The sequence below is a fragment of the Cyprinodon variegatus genome, unplaced genomic scaffold, assembly GCF_000732505.1.
Source record: "Cyprinodon variegatus isolate N-32 unplaced genomic scaffold, C_variegatus-1.0 Scaffold594, whole genome shotgun sequence".
Taxonomy (NCBI): Eukaryota; Metazoa; Chordata; class Actinopteri; order Cyprinodontiformes; family Cyprinodontidae; genus Cyprinodon; species Cyprinodon variegatus.
This window is the reverse complement of record NW_015151047.1, coordinates 25,660-48,155: the sequence shown is the minus strand read 5'-3', so window position 1 is coordinate 48,155 and position 22,496 is coordinate 25,660. Positions and strand designations below refer to the sequence as shown.

General features: G+C 36.6%; 1 protein-coding gene across 2 annotated transcripts in view; it reads left to right on the top strand.

Moving 5' to 3' along the window:
• LOC107096035 (PEX5-related protein-like) overlaps nucleotides 1–22,496 on the top strand; it is a 64,542-nt gene that overhangs the window by 17,557 nt on the left and 24,489 nt on the right. The window contains exons 1-6 of one of the 2 annotated variants that reach the window (XM_015392490.1): nucleotides 727–856; nucleotides 7,101–7,310; nucleotides 9,527–9,647; nucleotides 11,506–11,599; nucleotides 11,834–11,863; nucleotides 14,795–14,890. In XM_015392490.1, the coding sequence (XP_015247976.1) occupies nucleotides 727–856; nucleotides 7,101–7,310; nucleotides 9,527–9,647; nucleotides 11,506–11,599; nucleotides 11,834–11,863; nucleotides 14,795–14,890 (681 nt within the window). Of the gene's footprint in view, nucleotides 1–726; nucleotides 857–7,100; nucleotides 7,311–9,526; nucleotides 9,648–11,505; nucleotides 11,600–11,833; nucleotides 11,864–14,794; nucleotides 14,891–22,496 lie in introns of those variants that run through there. The other variant, XM_015392489.1, reaches the window with a different exon arrangement.

Below are 22,496 nucleotides of genomic sequence, written 5' to 3'. Positions count from 1 at the left end.
CAAACAACTGCTTTATGATCAATTGCAGCAGTTCTGCAGTTTTTGTCAAAAAAATGTCACTTTTTAAACACCACAATGTATTAAATAAATACAAATGCTGGGAACCAATTCTTTTTTACATTTCTTTAATATTTTGTTCTATTCAGCTACACAAGCATCCTCTTTAAACTACTAAGAATTGTGCTATAAATGTGACTTTACCCGATTCTTGTACACCTTAGTAATTTATTGATATGCCGCACAATGTCCTCCTTTTTGGTGCTATAGAAATGGCCACCCTATGTACAGAGTAGACTTAAACTAGACAACCTGAGTGGTTTAGGAGGTTGATACACTAACAACAAATCACCCTGTTTTTAGGTACTGATCGGTGATTTATAGACTAAAAGAATTTGGGGTGAACATTTTTTTTACCTGTATATATAATGTACAATTAAGATCTAATTATTAATACCGAAAACTATATTTTCAAGTGACATCACTCTGCAGAAAAAGTAAAGCAAAATAAATGAAAAACCAACTGTATTTGTCCCTTTAGCCCCTCCCTGGTCCATCACAGCCACTTAAAAAAAAATTATTTTTTGATGCAGGTATTTCTGTAATAAGGGGAATTGCTATCATGTGACTGCTGTACAAACAGCCGAACTTCACTTCATGTTAGCAAAGCTGCAAGGGATTGAACAGGACTTGCACAGAAACAGGCCGAGTGAAAGCCTGAACTGTCTCATGTATTTGTCCTTACAGCTGGTGAGCGAGCAACAAGAGAGTCGGCCGCTATTAAGCCCTTCCATTGACGATTTCCTCTGCGAGACCAAATGTGATGGGATTTCTCGCCCAGTGACTTCCAACACAGCCGGTACAGCTCTTCCTTTCACTCTGTTCAATTACTGATAACACACAATACGCGAAGGACTCTAGTGATAAGGTGGGAGCCACTTTCAACTCATATGTTTTTATCAACCATCTGATATTAGTTTTTCTCCTGTTTGAATGTATCAAATATCTGTTATTTGAACACCAGTTAGTGTTATAACTTACACTACATATTTTCACATATTTTACATGTAATAAAAGAAAAAAGCTTTTTTTTTTTTGTTTCCAAATTAATTTGTGTTGCAGCCAGTGATGGATTCTGCCTTTGAGGTGGGGCAGATGTGCCTCCTCTTAGAAAAGGATTGTCATTTTCAATCCAACACTAGCTATAACTATTTTCCTGGCTCATATTTATAAGCTTATTAGTTTCTGTGTGGGTTTTTTAGTTATTTTATTTTTCTGTGTGTAACATGCCAATATTAAACTTAAAGAAGTAAATAACATTTGAAGCTGTCCAGAAGATGGTCTGTTATTTTTTCAAAGTAACCCTGACTTAAAGTAACTTGTTAGAAAAAGAGCTTTTAAAATGTGACATTTTTCCCCTATTTAATACCTTTAAAATTGTTTTAAGAATTTTTTTTTTTTTTGCTGCAACACCTTCATATGAACCCAATTCTTAGATTAAGTGGGGTTTTTTTTGTTTGTTTTCAGTCCACATGAATACTGTACAAGTTGCAATGTTCTAAGCAATTATTGGTGACTAAGAAGAGGGAAAACAGTAGAAATCTGTAAAGGGAGAAAATCCCCCCCTTCTTTGCAACAGGTTTAAAAATATTGAAAGATTTAAACAAATATCATCTACCATGCTAGTTTGGATGGGTAATTGATCAAAATGTCCTCCCATCTGCCAAATGATAATTTGTTGAACCACTTTTAACAGTTGATGTGTCATCTCTAAACTGTCTGCTAACTAATATTGGTTTAGCGTAGTAAAATATGGCTTGACATTTTTGCAACCTCTCAGCGTTCTGTTGCAGAGCCTCCTGGTGCTCCTTCTGCTGCTAGCATAAACTTAAGAATCTAATTCCTAGAAAAGAAGATAAAAAAGCATTTGCTATGAGGTGTATTGTGAAAAAATAAATCTAATTCTAACGAAAGACAAATCCCTACAGAACAGCACGAGAAAAAAGATGAGTAAACAAAAGGGCATAGCATAGAAACTAGTTATAAAAAGGTTATATGGAGAGGGGGAAAAAACATGTATGAACAGTAAGGTCAAGAAAAGGAACAGCTAAGGCTGATGAAAGCAGAGGGAGCTGAGAGGAGATGAAGCTGATGTCTTATATTAGTTCCTTTGTCAGAACCTCATTCTTTTTTAAATTGGTTGCTTCAAACATCGTCCTTTTCATCACTGGGGAAAGCAGTGAAAGGTGCTTGACCCTTCATCTTGGATTCCAGGACCAAAAAGTGTTGACACCCCATGCCATAATTTATATTATCATTCTCTGATTTACACAGTTATTCAGCCGATTCAGAGGAGTTGTCCTTAAAACATTTTGTACTCAGACGTAGCTTTACTTACTTTAACCCCATCCCTCAGTACCATGCAACACATTTACATATATTTGCGTGGTGGTGAATTTGACACACCTTTAAACAAATCATGGCTAAGAGTTTTGTCCACTTTTGCCAGAGACCTTCTGGGGAAGAAAAATTAAGGTCTCGTAATTATATAGAATAAACTCGATGTCTTACGATTATGGAATTATTTTTATTAAATTATTTTCTGTGGTTAGATTAAGGGGGGAAAGTTGCAATTAAAGTATCCTCTAGAATGTAAATATAATGATAAATGTGATTTCTAATATAGACTACTATTTGTTAGTTGTTTCTATATTCACAAGCAGCTTGATGACGACTTTTCAAATGGAACCTAAATAAGTTAATATGTTAGTGCAAAATGTACAATAAGAACTGCCTGTGGTTCCTGCCTCATTAATGAGTTGATTGTCCTTATATGGAGCAAAAATGAAAGATAGGTTATCCATGTAGAGTGTGCTGCCCCCCATGTTAAAATCAAAAGTAATTCACTGGGGAAGCAACTTAATCATTCAAGAGAAGTAAAAGTTATGTATGGAGATTATTAAACAACTCCTTAATTATTACCATCTCTTTAAACTCTAGCTTGGTTTAATTCATATAATCTCTTCAGTTTATACGGTAAATATCTCCTATATAAGCCAAATGTTTGTGCTTCCTGGTTTAAAGACATCTAAATCAAATAAAACAGAAATTGCATCTGAAAACCAAATATGCATTTTGAAAGTTAAAAGTTATAATTCCTACAGTTGTTAAACAGAAAAATACAGCAAAAATACTTATGAGTAGGGCTGCATAATTCTGGAAAATATCAATATGAAAATAGCTATACTGTTACTAGAAATAAACCACAATAATCACTCTTAATAATCTTTTTCCTAAGTCTTTTGTTTGTTAAAATTAACCATTGTCCCCATCTTTCCTAGAGTTAGTATCTCTTACAACACCTAGGTAGCAGTCAGAGGCTAAAGGTTTAGTTTAGGGACCCAGACTTGCAGTCTGTGGGGATTGTGGGGGTACTTGCAACCACCTTGAGAACACAAGCACTCTGCTCTAACCTTTAGGCCACAACATCACCCATGGAAAATGCACATCCTTGGATGGGATTAAGCCACCATCCTTTCGTTACCAGCTAAACAGATTGCCCCACAGAAGCAAAGAAAAGAATATGGTGTCCAAACTCTCCTTGCAATATTGCACAGTCAGATATTAATATATCTATCGCGATTCAGTACGTTATGCAGCTCTACAGCTCTTTGGTTTCTAGTGCTAAGACAGATGTAGCTTGAGATACTTATCTTGTAATATGGCCCTGTTACAATATATTTTTTTTAATGCATTAGTGCCAGACTGCACTAACTTGACACTAGCATGCTTTTAGGACCAAACGGAAGTACATAATTTAATCTATATGAGCAAAAATGTTGCAAGGAAACCACCTAACAGCAAAGTGGGAGCCAAAGAAAGTATTTATCCAGTCTCATGAAGAAATTAGATTTTTGACATCACTGTCTTTTCCTTAGCTGCTTGTACCTTTTTGAGAACATTGAAAACAGTTCAGACAACTACCCTCCTGAGTCTGTCTCCTTTGATTTGTAATTATGCACATCATCTAAAAAGCACAAGGCATGAGAACAGTCTCTAATTACAAACAGATTTCATTCAGCAAATGCTCTCTGGTTGGTTGTCATGAAACAGAAACATGCCAGTTATTCAGACATATGCCTGCAGTTATGAACTGAGGCACACAATCAGAATCCTTGGGGATGAAAGAGAAATGCCTCAATTATCACCAGTTCACTAATCTGGATTTAATAGGAGTATCATTTTATTTTATGACTGTTTTTTTTCTTTACCAGCTGCAAAAAAGTAATAGAAAAAATGAAGCAAGAGAATTGATATGAAAAAGAAAATAATTACAAAAAGCTGTTTGAAAGAGAATATATTAAATTTTGAATTAAATCAACATTAGTATTCATTAATATATGCTTCTTATATGGCAATAGGAGCTCCTGAAGAACCTGCCTTTCTCTTTTTATCAAATGTATTAAAGGAGTACCAGTTAAATATTGATAGACAAATTAGTGCCGCTCCTCGCTGTAATATAAAAGCTAAAAGGCTCATCTCTCAGTTTACTGGTCGTTCTAAGCTCCTATGGTCACCAATGGGTGAAATTTGGATCATGGCTGAAAGAACAAGAGCCCAGTTATAAGAGGCTGAAATTAACTTCTTCTGCATGGCGACCAGGCACTTCTTTAAAAATAGAGTGAGGAGCTTGGCCATCCTAGAAGGGCTCAGTCTACTTTAGGTTTGATTCAGGTGGTTTTGATGGTCTGATACACTGTACCTTTAGTTGTGTAGCAAGCTTATATTTAATTTGCACATAATTTTTATGTTTTAAAAATATTTATGTAGCAATAAGAAATATTTCCACCTCTGGGTGGAGATATTGAGCATTCTCTGTGCACCAAAACAAGATGTGTGGCAAGCAACGCCTCTCTTTACCTCAACACTAATGAGGATCTACCAGTGATGACTTCTTTAGTTACCCTCTGTTGCCCCCTTGTGCTTGTTTTCCTTTGCCCTTGGCTTCCTCCTAGTTAGTCTTGCCCACACCTGCTCCCAATCTGCTGATTAGCTTGTTTTTTTGGTTCAGGCTCCCAATATATACACCACCTCTGCAGTCACTCAGTCCTGGTTTGTTCTTTTGTTGTTCTCTCGTCTCTGGCTTCCCACATGAGTTTTCCCTATTGTAATCTTATTTTTGTTCTCATTATAGTTGTCCATTACATGTGCAAGACTCACCTCTGCCTCCTGGTCTCTGCATTAGGGTCCCCAACCAACCTCCAACCAACTCCTGAAACAATGCTTATCAACTAGGATTTAAAAAATATATATTTAAATTAATAAGTACAATAAAAACAGTAAACTAAGAGTGATGTGTGAGAGCATATTTTTCCTTGGCCTATTTCGTGAGATGAAATGTTTTAAGTGTGCCTGTTTGAATAGGAGTAATGATAGAGAAATCCTATATAATTCACTATGCTATACTGTTTAGGGGGACAGAAAGCAGATGCCGCCCTACTCTAGACAAGGGTGAAGGGAAGGTCATGAGAGATAATGAGTTCACACAGCCTCCTTCATGCCATGGCTGAAATTCATGTCCTTGATGAACGGAAGTGTTTTTCTTGGGAATAACCATATAGGATGGTTAAGCCAGAGAGAGCTCTATCTCCCTCTCCGTCCAAAGAACGATAAATAAAATTCAATATTATCTTGCAAGAAAATGATTCCAGACTCAGTTTCCTAACTTCACAGATGACTTAGAGGAATAGGATGACACCACGAGAAACTTAAAACAAATATGAGATCAAAATGATCCAAAAATGCTCAAATGTTACTTTTGCCTTTAGACTGCTCCATGCTTGATTGTTTTAATGATAAATTATAAACACAGTTTAGTGCATCAGTCAGTTAGAAACAGCTCCTGTATTGGTCCTGTGACTTTTTGACAAGTTATGTGCAATGACATAGTGCTTTGCTCTATGAGCTCCAAGCATGCTCCAACGCATCAGTGTTGCTGGATCCATCACTACTCCACACAAGCTTCGCACGTGCCCCAATCCCAGATCTTATTCTCCAAGTGTAGAGCATAAATGGCTCGCTTCATAAATGGCTTGCTTCACACACCTTTCAAACCACCTGTCTTACCAAAATGTGAACATTCTGGTCCTCAAAAGAATGTCCTTTGTTCATAAGGAGTAGATGTACAGCCGAGTCTTGTCTGGAGGAGGTTGCTCTTCTGTGTTGGCCCATGCGTCTGTGGAGAGGTTGTTTGGTTTCTCCAATATAAAGATCTGAGCATTCCTCACTGCCCTGAGCTGCATACACCACTCCTCTCATCTTAGATGTGGAGGTTTCGTCTTTAGGATCCACTACTCTCTGTTTAAGCATCTTGTTTGGTTTGAAATGTACTGGGATTTTTTATTTGGAGAAAATCCTCTTGAGTTTTTCAGAGACTCCAGAAACATTTTTGATGGCGAGCTTTTTGCTTTTAATTTTCTCACTGTTTTTTTCAGCGGTGTGTCTTCATCCTTGAAAGCATTATGTCCTTCACCTCCTACATCATTAATATTACTGGTTTTGCATATTTTCACCTACAAAACATTCATCGTATTCTTGTCTTTAGCTTTCTCACCTCCCGTATTGATTACTGCAACTCTCTTCTTTTTGGTCTTCCCCAGAAATCTCTTAATAAACTTCGGTTTATAACTTCCCCCATACCTATCAGGCCTCCTTCAGATTGCGATCCCTGCCCGTTCCCTTAGATCGCCCTCTTCCATCCACCTTGTTAAGCCTACTGTCAGCCTTATCACCATGGGGAGGAGAGCTTTCTCCTGCTCCACTCCCAAACTCTAGAATTCACTCAAAATAATATTCATAATATTGACACATTACTGTTCCAGACTGCATACCACCTGTTTTTAATATAGTGTATATTGTATCATATTGTGTATTTGATTGTTTGTGGTACAGTGTCCTTGGGTGTCCTCAAAGGCGCTATAATTAAATGTATTTTTATTGTCATTACTATTTTTATTAAAAACCAAGCTATTTGAAAAGTCTGCAATGACTAGTATAAGGTTATTGTTACCAACCTTACACTACCTCTCTTTTTTTCTTTCCAGTTCTTTCTTCAACGCTGGACCTTTTGGATCTCAGTGAACCAGGAGAGAGGAGGAACAGCAAAGACAAAAAAAGTTCTTTGTTGTCCCGTGGTGACGGTCAAAAGAACAGCTCACACAAGAAAAAGACGGATGAGACAGAGTTGATTCAGGTGGAAGTTGAACAGACAGGACCAAATATGAGAAACCCAGAGAGGGCATCACTCGAGTCAGGTAAAGTCAAGAATCCTGAGCTTATTTAACTTATAATAAAAAGGTGAAGAAACCCCTCTATATGAACCAGGGTTTTTATTTTTATTTTAAAGGGCATTAGTTTAGAAAAATCTACTTTTTTAGCCTTTAACTTTGTTACATTGTATAATGATATTTGTTCATCAAAATTAAGCAAAAAGTTGCATCTCCCTTGATTCATGCATATCTGAGTAATCCTTATGCAGCTCCTTTCTCGGACTTCGTTCAGCCTTCAGAAGTGACATGAAAAAGCAACATCATGAAATAGGCAGCACCCAGATGGGAAAGGCAGCCCCACTTTAAACGCATATTTCTTTTCTTGAGGTTGGAAGAAAACAACTGTATTTCATAACAAATGAACACCTATGCAGTCCCAAAGGCATTATTTTATCAAATATGTGCCTATAGCAGAGGTCACGGATTAGCGGACTGCGGTCTGGATCCTGACCCACCTGCTGGCTAATCTGGACCCAAACTGATTTAAAACATTTATAAATTAGTGCATATTGTCCGATGACAGTGTCTAAACCCGAATTCCCACATCCTCCGTATCCACTCCGCCCCGCTGCACTCCAGACCTCCTGCACAAAGCAGCACCTACAGCCTCTGCTGTTCCTCCCGTCTTGCTCCGCTCCGACTTCCTCGGAGTCCAAGCAGAGTATGCGCAATATTATTATTATATTCAGAAGCAAAACATGCGGAAATTAACGCTTAATTTAATATGACATATTAAAATTATCCCCACCATCATCCAGCCAGCATATGTTCAGTTTCTGCCCAAATATTTTCATTTTATTGTGGATTTTTGAAACAGGGATAATTCAGATCATACATGGTTTGTATGAACTATGTTTGTTCTCTGCTTCCAAACTCAGCAGCTCTTCATCCAGGCCTGAGATGAGAAGTTTCTTTTGAAGTTGTGAGAGTCGCTCTTCTCTTTTGACTTGATTTAATGAAACTTTTAGGCCTCTTAGTTTAAAATAAATATTTTTGTCGAGATGAGAAATCTGCTTCCTGGTATGTTGAAGTACCAATAGTTTTCATCCAATCATTTAAACAAATGGTCTTAGTTTTTGGGAATATATAAGCTCATGAATGAGCCTGGAATGGCTTGAGAATGGCTTTGTTGTCATTCAAACCCAGGTTTTAAAGCCTTGCAGGGCAGCCTAAAACCCAATGCTCTCATTAAGCCATAAAAAAAAAAAAAACTGTCAGTTCAGGTGTTTTAGCAAAATATAAACGATTGTTGTTCTCTTTGTACTTCAAAAAAAACTTCAGATTTCAAAATGGAAAAAGTTTTTTTTTTTTTTGTTGATCTTTTTTATTTAAAGATTTAACATGGATACATAAAAAAACGCATTTTATCTCAGTGTTAAATTCTGTTCAAAGTACCAGATTGTAATAAAAATGTCTTCGAACCATTACTGCTTGATGATTTTCTTTATTCGGACCCCGCTGATTTTTAATTGGTGACAAACAGCCTATAGGTTACTTAAAAAGGCCAACAAATACAAATACAAACAACATAATGTGAGATATTTGATGATTAGAAACAATTTTTTCTTGCCCACATAATAAATTTAAATCAAAACATGGATCTATTTTTATTTACCTGATCTATTCAATGAAAGGAAAATGTTTAATAAATTCTCTGTATTGTCTTATTTCGCTGTGCTCTGAAAGCAAAAAAATGTGAGAAACCTGTCTCTGCCTTTCTCCCTCCATACCTCCTTAGCGATAATTTCCATTATTCTCCAACCTCAAACATGATCAGGATAGGCCACAGCGGGGCTAAACCAATTTAAGGTAACAACAGCTATCATCTCAAAAGGCATTTGCAGGAAACAGGCAATTACTTTTGCATGTGGAGTCTGAAAGGTGAAAGAAAAAGTTAATAATGTACAGGAAGTCAAAGTGAATGACACTGACATTGAATTAAGTCCTGAAGCTTTTTATGATTAAACGGCTTGAAAAACATCAACCCCTCTTTTGTTTGTGAGACATCAGAGGCACTTAGGACTTGTCAGACTTATGAGATAATTGGTAATTTCTAGGTCACATTTTACTAATAGATTATGCTCTTTGCAACCATCAAAACATGACTGTGTTTTGATTTGCTTATTCAAATGAGGCTGCTTGAGAACTATTATGCAGAAGTGATCAATCTGATGATGTTATATGTCAAATGTTGTCCCTAGTTGCCATCGGGTCTTTGGATAAATGGGAAGAACTTAATTCCAGTACTGAGAGGAATGGCAACAGAAAATGGAAGCTCGAGAGACGCCGTTCTTCCAAAAATTCATCCAGCGAATTCTTATGGTAGGTTCTAAACTTTCTTACTATGACTGCAAATTAATATTATTACAAAAATGATCAACTAGCATATCATAATAGTCCCTTTTAGAATATGTCCTTTACAGCCAGGAAACAAATTTAAACCGTGTAATAGGGGGTCATATTTTGTCATAATTGTGTGTCACTGCTCTCTTGTAAACTGCAAAAATTAATATCACTTATTTTAACATACTAATGTTTTAAATAGCTACGCCTCCTTCCCACTGAAATAAGCGGGTTAATGGCAGTTTTTCAAACACGGGTCAGCACTCTAACAATCGGCATTTGGCAAAAAAATCTTGGTCTGACCCCCCGCGTGACCTCTGTTCCCCGACTGCTGCTTGTCTGGTGACGCCATAATGCTAGGTTAGTATGAGATCAACATGGATGTGTTAAGGTGAAACAACAGGATATTCTGTTCCTACATCACCTCCCCAAGATTCATTTGATGGACAGAGTGTAAGTCATGATTTAACGAGTTAAACATTAAATTCAAGACATTTATGTATCAGTGGATATTCAGGGGAGATATTCAGAAGCTTTCAAAGTCACATTTACACAGTCAGTGTAAATTCTATTTCTCACAATACACACCTTGACCAGGGTTCTGATCCTCCTCTGGATCAGAACCTTTCTATGTCATCACCAGTATCTGGCTGCCATAGGGAGAATTTTATTGTTCCCAGGCTGCGAAGAACTAGCTGAATCTGTATGCACAGTCACTTTCAAAGCCAAAGCTATTGCTCACATGGGTAACAAACTTAGTGCAGTCTTAAAGTTCACAGGTTCTTAGTTCATCAAACATTGGTACATTTGAAAGGTGAAATATAATGCTTTGCAACACATTATTGATTAAATACTTGGGATTGATCCTTATAAGTCAATACTTTTTCAACCAAAGCCAGTGTGTAGTAAGTTCTCTATTGTTTCGTTCTTTTATCTTTCCAAATCTTTCTCACCAGGGCTGCGCCATATTTATCGAGTACAAGCAGAGTTATTTTTGCTTTTTATATCAGAAGGAACTGGTACGATATGCTGATGTCCGTACTTTGCGCTCAGTGGTATCGCATAAATTAGCGGGTCAACTTGGGTCTGACTTCCTACAGTATGCCAATCGCCATTTGAAGGCAAATTTAAGCCAGGTCACTTGACTAGTTGCTTGATAAGGGTCGACATGGGTTAAGAAGTCATTCCCACTGCCACCAAAAGGCAATTGTTTCCGGGTTTAGACATGTTTTTCAGCAAGTGGCAAAGGGGTAATAGCAACCATTGGGGATTTCAATCTAGATATCCTTCCCGTGTTTCTGTAAAGGTGACCTTATGAATAGACCTATCATTAAGCAGCCAAACATCATCTGCACAATGCAGACTAATTACTAGTCACACACTAAAGCGGGTTCATGTGGGTTTGGAAAACACGGGTCCACCCGCTAACAAACTGCATCTAGTTCCTTTCCCATTGCAAAAAAAGCTGGGTCTAACCCCCTGCTGGTAAGCTGCGTGGCCTCTTTGCCCCAACTGCTGCGTGAAAAGTCTACATGTAGAAATAAAGAGTTTACATCACCTTATCTGAACACAGCAGACAACTCTTAATATGGCAATGTTGTGATGTTAAATGCAAATTTTTCTTATTGTTACTATTCTATTAAAAATTAAAATAAAAACTTTCATGTTCAAAGCAGATTACAAACGATTTTCTTTTCATAATTGATAAACTTAATTGTACCAGAAGCATCACAAATAAGTGGAAATGATCACACACATCAAGTTAAAGGAACCAAATAAAATAAGTGGTAATATACTATATTCCTGTTGATGCTGATGTTAATGTTTTCTCCTTTAGGTCTTTAGACTGTAAAATCCAACCTGATTCTTCAAATAGGAACATGTTGGAGGCAAACCCCAAAGCAGAGCCAGAATCAGCCCTTGCTTCACAAGTAAGTGTTTAATATTACGGCAGAAGATGGTAAAGTTCTGTTTGCTTAATATGTGCCTGTTTATGTGGAACAGTTTGTTATACCCAATCATCATTTGGACATTTAAAATATTCAGTGATTAAATGATTGAATAATTCCATAATGATGTTTTAAAGATTTCTATTTAAAAACTCTCCATGTTCTGTCATTGTTTACCCATCTTTTTTCCTAACACCTACAATTCTTCCATTTCAGCTCAACAGGCAGTATATTAGTGGAAGACATGTAAGCCTCCCTATGTATCCTTTTAACAACAAAGATTACACACTTACAGCACAACAAAAGCATCAGAGCATCTTAAAAAATACAAAACTGAATTATTTTAGTAAATCCAGATTTTTCTTTTCTGGTGCTATTATATCCAAATGCAATACACCTTCCTTTTTTGTTGATACTTCAACATAAGGTTAACATAAGGAGTCTTATTTCCAGATGCCATTATTAGATAAATAGCCTATAAATTATGTAGATGTGTCTCACTCTGAGATCATTAGTGTTGATCCTGCTAAGCAAGCATATATCACCTTCTCAGCTCTCATGAATAATAGATTTTTTTTTTCAAGTGAAGATTGGAGCTACTGGAAGGAGGCTATTGACAAACAAACACAGAAATCTATTTTACTGAGGATTTTCACGTTTTATCTGTAGTTCAGATACTATAGATTTTTTTTTTTTTGAACCTTGTCTCCTCACATAAACATAAACACATGGAAAGAGCATGCATGCAAAGAGGAAACTTGTCTTGCATGATTTTTTTTTTCCGACAAGTGTTTTGCTTAATTATTTGAGCCAAAGGAAAAATCCACCCTGATCCATCAGTCATATATTACACAATAATGATGAGTGAAAAAACTAGGTTTTTAAAATGGTCAAAGACCAGGGTTTCTTCTGAATTTAAACTTTGTGCATTTTGAATGTATGAAGAAAATGCATAAATTTTTTTTCGTACAGTTTTTACATTGCATATCATCATCAGTGAGATAGTGAAATCCATTAAGTTTTCTTTTATACACTTGAGGAGCAAGCCATTCCATGTCCCAGTGTAGTGGTTACAGAACTATTATTGATGGGCCCTGTGACCAATGTTTTTAACAATTGAACAAAGAAATGTCAACTGCAGTAAATCCTATTGCAATAAAGTTTAATATAAATCTCATTGTAATCACAAAATTACAATTTTAAAAATGAAATTATTTTTTTTCCCATTTTCCTCCTAAATTTGGTAATTTATTCTGCTTATTTCCATCATGCCCTGCCTGTAACTGCACTTTGGAAACCACTGTCCTCATGGGTCAGATCATTTATATACAAGAATCAAAAAATGACCACGGATGTAGTTATTTTACTGTAATTACTGTATCAGTAGACTTTGGTCTTCAGAGCCTCTAAACCTGAACTATACCTCAATCATTATTAATTTCATTACTCTTCCACAAGGGTACAAGGTCTCTTAAAGGCAACTTTTAGTTCAAAAAGTAAAAAACTAAATGTGCACCATTTTATAAAATAAGCTTGACTTAGGAATAGTAATGAAAATTAGGATTTGCCTTAAAAAGCCCATATCTTTAGGAAATTGCTTTGTAAAGTTAAGAAATTGCTTTGTGAATCCAAGGGAATGTGAAGAGACACATAAAAAAGAGATGGCACAGCTCTGTTGATTTATAATAGGCCACATCTTAGATGTTGTAAATATCAGTTTGCCAACAATATTTTAATCATATTTTGCATTGATGTTAGAAGGATAAATTTTTTAAAAACTTCCAAGTTTGGAAAATTTGGTTTTGAAAACCTGTTGTGGATTTTTATAAGTGTGTAATTTTCTAAAGTTAGTGGGAACTGTTTCTAAGAAAATATTATCTACATACGACCAAGCAACAAAACGTAGGAAACTTGTTTAGGGATATTTTTATCTCTCTATGGGGTGGATTTTTCCTTCATACCAACTGCAGTGTATTTAAACAACTTTTACCATCCCAAAGGGCACCAGAAACTAAATGTGACAAGATTTTGTCTTAAAATTAGGGCTGCAGCTATCAATTATGTTAATCTAGCTAGTATCTAAAAGGAGATACTATTAGTAGACAATTATTTTCAATGCACATTTTAAATTAATTTTGGACGCAAAAATTTTTTTCTATTTCAAATGAATGTTTAGAGATTTGAAAAGTAAATATTTGTAGAAATGAAAGTTTTTCAACGCAGCATATTTATATATCTTTAGTAGACTTTTGGCCTAATACTGCTCTGACTTGGTTGTTATTTTAGCAAATGACATCTTTTAAAGTCTGTACACTCCAGTTAATGAATATTCTATTAATTAGTTGATTATTGTTTTAATTATCCATTAATCAGTTAATCTGATTGTTTTAGCTCTATTTGAAATATGCATATGCTTTATTTACATAACCCATTTAGCGGCAAAACCTTAATTAGTCCTCTATGGTGGCATTCAGAAGAGTAGGGAATTGCTTCAGGTAATAGCTCGCCTAACTCCCAAGAAATAACCGCAAATATAAAGTATTATAATTCTTGGTAATAGGTTAACGTGCCCTGGGATACATGCGACCTTTGATAATAGCGGGTAAATCCTGTGTTATATTAAACAGGGACATAAAAGGTTATCTTGACACCATTTACAAGAACAGATTTGTAATAAAAAAATAATGAAAGTTACACTGCAGTCTCAAAATGCCAAACTACATGCATGGACTTAACTGGATGGTTATTATTTTCAAAGTAGGACAAAGCTTTGCATCTAAATTTGTCAGAGAGAATTTATCTGCTTTTTTTTTTTTTTTTTTTTTTTTTTTGCATGTGCAGGTGTTAAGAAATGGGCCAGGCTTGGGTGAAGGGTGAAATTGAGAAAAGCAGGTTTCTCAGATTTAGACCTGGGTGTATGGTGGTGGTGGTTGCTGACAGTAGTGGTTTTGCTATCCTTCCTAAGCAAGTCAGAGGCTTTGTCAAGGCAGGGATATTTACATGGCTTTCAGAAATCAGCAAGGGCTGACCCTGCACTCTCTCCCAACCCGCCTCTTCCTCTGGCTGCGTGTGTGCTGTGATGTGTTACGTAAATGTACAGGTGTACAGTATGTATAAAAGACTATGTTTGGCATAAATGTTTATATGATGAAATGTGTGTGTGTTTGTGTGTGACAGGCTCGTCTAACGAAGGAGCAGCGCTTGGGTAGCGCCCTTCTGTCAAGACATCAATCCCTGGAGGAGGAGTTTGAGCGAGCCAAGGCTGCCGTTGAAGTAAGCTGAGTGTGGCTCAGTACTACAGTTCCCATCTGTCACCTGTCAAAAGCAAGGCACCTGCTCCGCCAACTTTTAATGAGATTCAACTTGAATTGCCAAGATGGTTTTTCAATTTTCAGCAGCTGAAATATGTCTAATCTGTGTGATGGCCTTGTCAGGAATATATCATGTCATTTTGGTGCTTAAGCGTTAATAATACATTAATTAAAAAGATATTTTTTTCTTAGTGACATAAACAATGTTACTGGGCTGCTCAGTGGCACAGTGGGTAGCACTGCTGCCTTGCAGCAAGAAGGTTCTGGGTTCGATTCCCGGCCCGGGGTCTTTCTGCATGGAGTTTGCATGTTCTCCCTGAGCATGCGTGGGTTCTCTCCGGGTACTCCGGCTTCCTCCCACAGTCCAAAAACATGACTGTTAGGTTAATTGGCTTCTATAAATTGTCCTTAAGTGTGAGTGTGTGCATGAATGGTTGTTTGTCCTGTGTGTCTCTGTGTTGCTCTGATAATTATCAAATTTTTTTAGTGATTAAGGTACATCCCGTTGTATAAATACATTACCTAAATCTAAATATAAGTTTTTATTTAAATGACTTAGACTGATAGTAATAATATTACATCCTGTTAAAATGAAGTGTTATTTTGACCATTGTGTTTGCTTAATTGATTTGAGATCGTATTTATCCTAAAACAAATGAAGCTGAATAAAAAAAAGCAACTAAATTTTGAAAAAGTGGTATTTCATCAACATTTTTTTTTGTTGTTGTTGTTGTGTACCACAAGGGCACTCCACTCACACCTACAGTTCAGCCAGTTAACCTTCTGAGATATGCGGTTGTTTTTTGGTGTATTTTCTGCGTTTTAAACTGGTCTGTTGTCGAAGCTGATTAAAAGAGAACTTACTTAGGTCCCACAATAACTTATTTTGAAACCTTTACTGTACATTGTTGACGCCAAAAAGTGGACATGTCAAGGTCTGATGGCAAAAACAACTCCTGCCAACCCCTTGCGTTTGAGTCTCCACCTAACATTACAGATTAGTTTACTGTCATCGTTAAATTCCTGGACTTCTGGTGTCACAATCCTCCTTCATGGTTCCTCCACATTGAAGCACAATTAACTCTTACTGTTACATTTCCTTAGACTAAAGAAAGTAGAACTACTTTGTGACATCAATACTCAAACTGCTGCCTTTATGATGTAACTCCCTTTCTCCCTCTCTGGCCTGGGAGATAGCACAGGTCCCAAGCTGATCGAGAGCATGTTATCCCTCCTGGATATGAAAAATGGGGGATTTCTCTTTATCCACCTCTTCCTCCTACTGCTTTCAGCTCCTGTACGGGCTGTCCTTGTCAACTCTGTCCCTTTCAACTCAATGATACATCCGTGATCAGCTGTGATGTTATGAAGGATAACCACTTGGTAGCAGAAAAAGATCATATACTATACTAATACTCTAAGTATTGGATCACAACCTAGAAGTGCTTTGATTTTAGTGAACTGCCTAGACACTGATCTCTAGGCGGTAGGCAAGTGGAGCAGTTTGTAGTCTTTAGGTATGTCTGATTTTCCAGCGACATCCCTAGAGACCAGCTATGATGGAAGGGATCGCTACGTGCAGATACCAGGAATTAGCCCAGTGTTTCTATCACCCTGAACCATTGTTGACAAGGAATGGCTGATTTTTTTGAAGACTCTTGGACGGGGAGACCTTTTCTGGTTGATTCATGTTCCCAGAAGAGCCTCAATCCCCCAGCTGGCTCCAACAGTCTCTTTGAAGGTCGTGGTCTGCTACTGGCTCTCTTATCAAGACATTTGATGAAATGTCGGTGACTATGTGTTTTCATGACCGAAGCTTCTAGTACAGGTCATGCAGGTTGTATGACACGTTGCTGCTAGCTCAGTTCCTATCATAAGTGCTGATTTCCTTTGTGCTCATTGGCTCCTAATTAATGTTGGTTATAGACATTTGATAGATGCAGTATAATTTTCTTCACTGTATGGCACACAAAGCTGGGCCATTAATACAGGTAAACTTTGTTGTACAGGGGATTTTTTTAAGTGTTTGTTGTGCACATTATGTTCCCAACTTTTCTAAAACTGTCACTAAACATGGGGTAGAACATCAGATCCCTACAGTTGGACCTCCCTTTTTCCATGTGCACATGACAATTTGGTGCTGTGAAGTTGGTTGTTTTGAGGAAAGAGTTTGCCAGTATGAAGTGTGTTAGCATAGTCGTTGTGGGGATTTTAAATACTTTAATAATGAACAGACAAAAGACGGTAATCCAATTTCCGACCTCCCAAAATTCTCTATTTTATTGTTGAGACGTATGTGATGGATAAATGGAATATCCAAGCTCAGAAAACTTAAAAAGCACAGATTCCCAAGTGATAGTTACCCTTTGTTTGCCACTTACTAATAATAAATTCCCAACTAAAAATGTATTTGTCACAAAGTTTAAAATTGTCAATGCAGGACATCTTTCAGGAATATGCGCCAACTCAAAGTCTGCCCAGTCTCACTCTTTATTCGAGATCAAAGGAACAAATATCGAGCTATACAGTTATAATAAGGGGAGGATGTTGGTATCTTCACCATACAAGCAGTCTATTAATTCTGTAGAAATATAAACACGCCTATTCAACTCTTACAGCTTTTTACATGTCAAATGATTGATTTTACCTCTTAGAATATATTATTCCTTCTGTTAAGCTGACAGTGATGGTAGATTCTCACACATTATTTGGTAAGATCCTAACCCACCTACGTACAGTACAATAAGTCTTGCTGCTGGGACAGTCCTGGTTGTATCAGTTAGGCCAAATCCAGCTTTATTGTTAACTGTATTAAGCCCATAGAATAAGCTAATATGAGACCAGTTTTGGACACTGCCATTTAAGCCCACACCTGCTGAGGGGGGAATGGGAGCAATTTTTAAGTTGTCTACATTTTAGTAAACTCAGCCTAGTCGACAAGTTGACTTTTTGTTGAATTCCCTTGTATCCGCATGAAAAGTGGTTCATCAAACCTGAAAAGGATTGCAACTACATTTTTTGTCTCTAATTTGGTATATGTGAAAGTGAGGGGTAAACCTGCATACAAACATTTTTGCAGCCCTTGTGGCCATAAAGGAGTCCTCAACACACTGAGAGACGATGGTGAGAGTCTGTTTCAAGTGATATAATTAGACTGGATTGTATTATATTTTAACTGTCAAAAATGACAATAGTAGAACAATATTAGGGTGGAAAACAACATCCTGGCAGATTGGAACAACATCATGAATGTTCATATGCAAAAAAAAAAAAAAAGGACAACAGCCAAACATTATTCTTGTGGCATGTCGATATATGTTTTAACTATGTTTTTTGCTGTAAGTTTTAGAAGACCACATAAAGTAATTCTAATTTAAAAGGCAGTGCATACTCATGCCCTTTCAGATTCATCTAGAAATTCAGGAGGAAATGGCTTGTAGAATATTAAATCAGCACTAAGCTTTTCATTTTAATGCATTGGATTAGAAGAGACTGACGAACATAAGGAAATTAGAGTCTGGTGAGCCAGTAGACAAAGAAGTAGTCTCAGAAGTATAAGCTCTATCTTACAAAGCCTTCACTGATAAGAAACAGTAAGGTTTTATGTTTTTACTCTTAAAAGTCTGTTGAGAAGTAAGGAAAAGGGCAACAATTCAAAAGATGGAGCTCGGCTTTGTATTAATTTTATAAAGAGATTATAAAGAAACATAAACGGAGGTAGTGCATTTGTCTCTCATCTGATACACCACTACTTTTATTGTTCATTTTGGTCCATTATGTCTGTCATCAAACTTTTATAAACTGCATTTTAGGATTATATTTTGAAAATACTGCTGGTGTTAATTTAAAGAAAAAGAAGACACATGTTATAATTTACTGAGCCCTACTTGCTGAGTTTTCCTTAAGATAGAGTGCCATGGAGGGGCTTTATTTTTATCCATGTTTATCACCTTAGTTTTCTCACATCAACAATTTTTTGTAGGCGTGAGAACCTATTTGGACAAGTACATGTTGACTACCTGTCCAAATAGACCCTAAAGGTGCTGTGTTGGAATTTTACTAGCAGATTATAAATATATATAACGAGAACTAGACGTTATAGTCAATAAAAATATCATTCAAATTGAGCGTAAAACCAAGTAATGGTCTTTGGTTAAATGATTATAACTTACAATTTGCCCCATTACCAGATGTTATTAGCGGCTTTGTGGCTGGACGTTTTGGATCGGCTGTTAAAATCCAATCCAAATGTCAGTAACTTTTCATTCATAAGTTAATTAATCATTCGTCACATGGAAAATATGTCTCTCTGTCTAGTCAAGTTGATAACTTAAAAGAATTAGACTTTTGCTCTTATAGACAACCGATTACTGCTGCATACATACAGTAATCCCATGTAACCACAATTAAAACAAAAGAGGTCCTTTATTCAACCTAATAATACCTATCACATGATAATTTTTATGTTTAACAAACTACGCAAACACTTCAAGCTACTGGAATAAACATAGAATACATGAAAGAATACATAATAGAGCTGAAATTAGTCCTTGAGGTAGAGTTTTGGTAATTCAGTTTATCAGCTCAGCTGCTGCGGTGCGCTGAGGGGATGTCCATTAGATTAGTAGCCTACGTGATACAACAAAAATGTGTGTGATGGTGGTCTTTGGTAACAGTCAAATCAAAATGAATTTCACTTAATCCAAAAATGAAACGTTACCAACAAACACTGGGAATTTGATGTGACACCACTGAAAGGTGAATGGAAAACAGTAATTGTGTGAGGGCACAATGCTTCAGTTTTCAGGGAAAGGTAAATATTACCATTATTATTAACATTATTAATCCACAGCTACAAACAGGTTACAACCACACAATGAAATCAGTTCAGTCCATCTCCATTGAACGCAGTAGGATCCAGCTGGAGGGCTGCCAACTACTTGTGGCAGGCACCGCCCAGAGTGTCTCCAATACTGCAGTCCGGAAGGGCAAGTGGGAGTCTGAGCCAGGTCAGGGAAACAGATCAGAACAGGAAGGCTCAGTTGTACAGGAGTCCGTAGCCCGATTAGGGAAACCAATCAGAACAGGAATAGGCATGTCCAGGGTTCCAGAGCTCAGGCAGAACGTTCAGATTGAAGAAGCAAGCTCAGTGGTTGAGAGGCAGAACAGGTCAGGACATCAAGAACACTACGAAACGCTAAAAAATCACTGGCTCCCTAGAACGAAAACATGAACTAGAGCATCTAAAACAGTAACCAGCAATGACTGAACTGAGCCGTATATAAAGAAGCAGGAGCAGGTGGTTTAGATGAGTAGTAATTTGAAACCAGTCAGAGTTAGGCAGGTGAATGAGATGAGCAATTAGGCCAGCCCTCAGAGGGACATACAGGACAAGCAACCATGCCCGCCCACACCCTGACCTAAGGACAAACATCGTGATTCTATGGAAGGAAGCTAAAAAACCTGTACATGCCGTGGGGAAATCAATGCAATCTCCATTCATAGAAGATAAAAAAAAAGGTTAAGCTCAAATATATTCACACACCTGGAATATTCAGGTTTTAAATAAATTATATTTAAACAATGAGCTTGGCAATTTCAAGAGATAAATCAATGCATGGGTCTTTCAACCAGAAAAAATATATAAATGCAATGATCAGTATAAACATTTTAGTTTCATCTCAGCCTGAAATCTTTCTTAAAATTACACATCTGTTTTATGCATGTTTCTACTGATATTTTAATGATTTATATTTAGTGATGGGCTCCAAGTGTTTGAAACTGAAAGATCAGACGTTGATTGAAGTTTTGATTGATGTATTAATTCCCAGCTCAGTCTGGTGCACAGAGGTGTTAGCTCAATAAAAGACATGTCCAAAGACAGCACTCTTATGCACTGCTCTTATGGCTCTGTAGTGCTTTGCTTAGAAATATGTTTTTATTCCTCTCCAAATGACCAAGGACTGGCCCTATGCAGCATAGCAGTGGGTAACTCATTAACATTAAAAGGCCAGGCCAGCTCTGTGCTAGAGATGAAAAGGGCTTTTTTTTCTATCAGGAGGCTGCTGTGTCACCAGTAAATAATTAGATGTTGCCTTACAGAAAAAAATAAGCTCCTTGGGCATAAAATGGAAAAAAATCATCTCCATCCAAGTCCTTTTTTGGATCAACAAATTCATTGAATTGTTACAGAAATTGACAAACAAAAATTTTGGACATTCAGCTTTGAGGCTGTCTGGCATTACTGTATGTTGATAAATCCAAAATAACGCTTGTGAAATGATTTTTCAGAAATCATAAAAAAATTCCAAATTGAGATGTTTTCCAAGTAGTGAGTTACAACAACTTTAATATTTTTACCCTTATGAATAAAAGTTGTTTGTTTATCATAAAATGATGTCCCTTAAAACGTTTTTAAACAGTTATGGTGTCAAAAAGCTTCCTACTTAAGCCAGCAGGGTATAAATAAACTGCTGTGCTTTCTATATTAACGTATCCTTGCTGTGTGTTTTTTTTTTTTTTTTGGAAAGCTGCCTTTTGACGCTGTTTCTTTGTGCTTGTCTAACAGCTGTGTAAAAATAATTATAATATATAATTGCTGGCTTTGCTGAAAAGTAGATTCTATTTCATGTCCCAAAGTAATGCAGGTGGTGAAAAGGCTCATATGTTTTGGAACAAAGCTTTTTATTTTATTGATTCGGGATGCTTAGTGATGCAAATATAATGGATGTGATGGAATTATGCATATATACTGTATATAGTACAAATAAAAGTAAAGGAAAAAAACTGCAGGTAAAAATATCCACAATGTTACACTAATAACTGTTGTCGTATTGTTGCATGTATTTGTACATGGTTTGAAATAGTGTTTGTTTGAATTTGTTTGCACACAGTGGTCATTTGGACCGTGGTCAAAACTCTGGACAGTCAATCTTGACATGTGTTTTTCAAACAAGGAAATACAAATTTGAAGGCATGCTAGAGAATAAAGAACATACTTTACATGCAACTGTCTACACCTACCTTCCTGATATTCTTAATTAGATGTGCTTTCTGGAACTCTATTTTAAGTTAAAACAAAATTTCACAAATTGTGCCTCAGATATTAGCCCAGGTGCAACATATTTTTGGTTTGGAAAAAGGATTTAGATGGGGAAAGACTGTGAATAATGAATTGTGTTATGCTGCAGAAGTCGGAATTACATCAGAGTTGATTAAATGTCAAAGAAGCAAAGTTCTTCATCACTCCCTTTATTGGCATTTATAGACAGTGACAAATCTGTTTGAGTCAAATATTTTGAATTTGTATGATGTAAATATAATAACAAATTGACTAAAGCTCCAGGTTGTAGATGAATATAGTCCAATTTAAGATCTTGCTCGGATCTTGGAATGATAGACATCTTCTGGGGAGCATCAAGGGTATATTCTCTGGCTTTAGAGCAGGTATCTACAACCTACAGCTCTGCAGTTTAAAAAATCATAACATGCTTTGATTACCTCCTGTTTAGTTAATTAAGTATTTATGTATACTAATGTTAGTAATTATAGATGTTAACTGTAGGCAG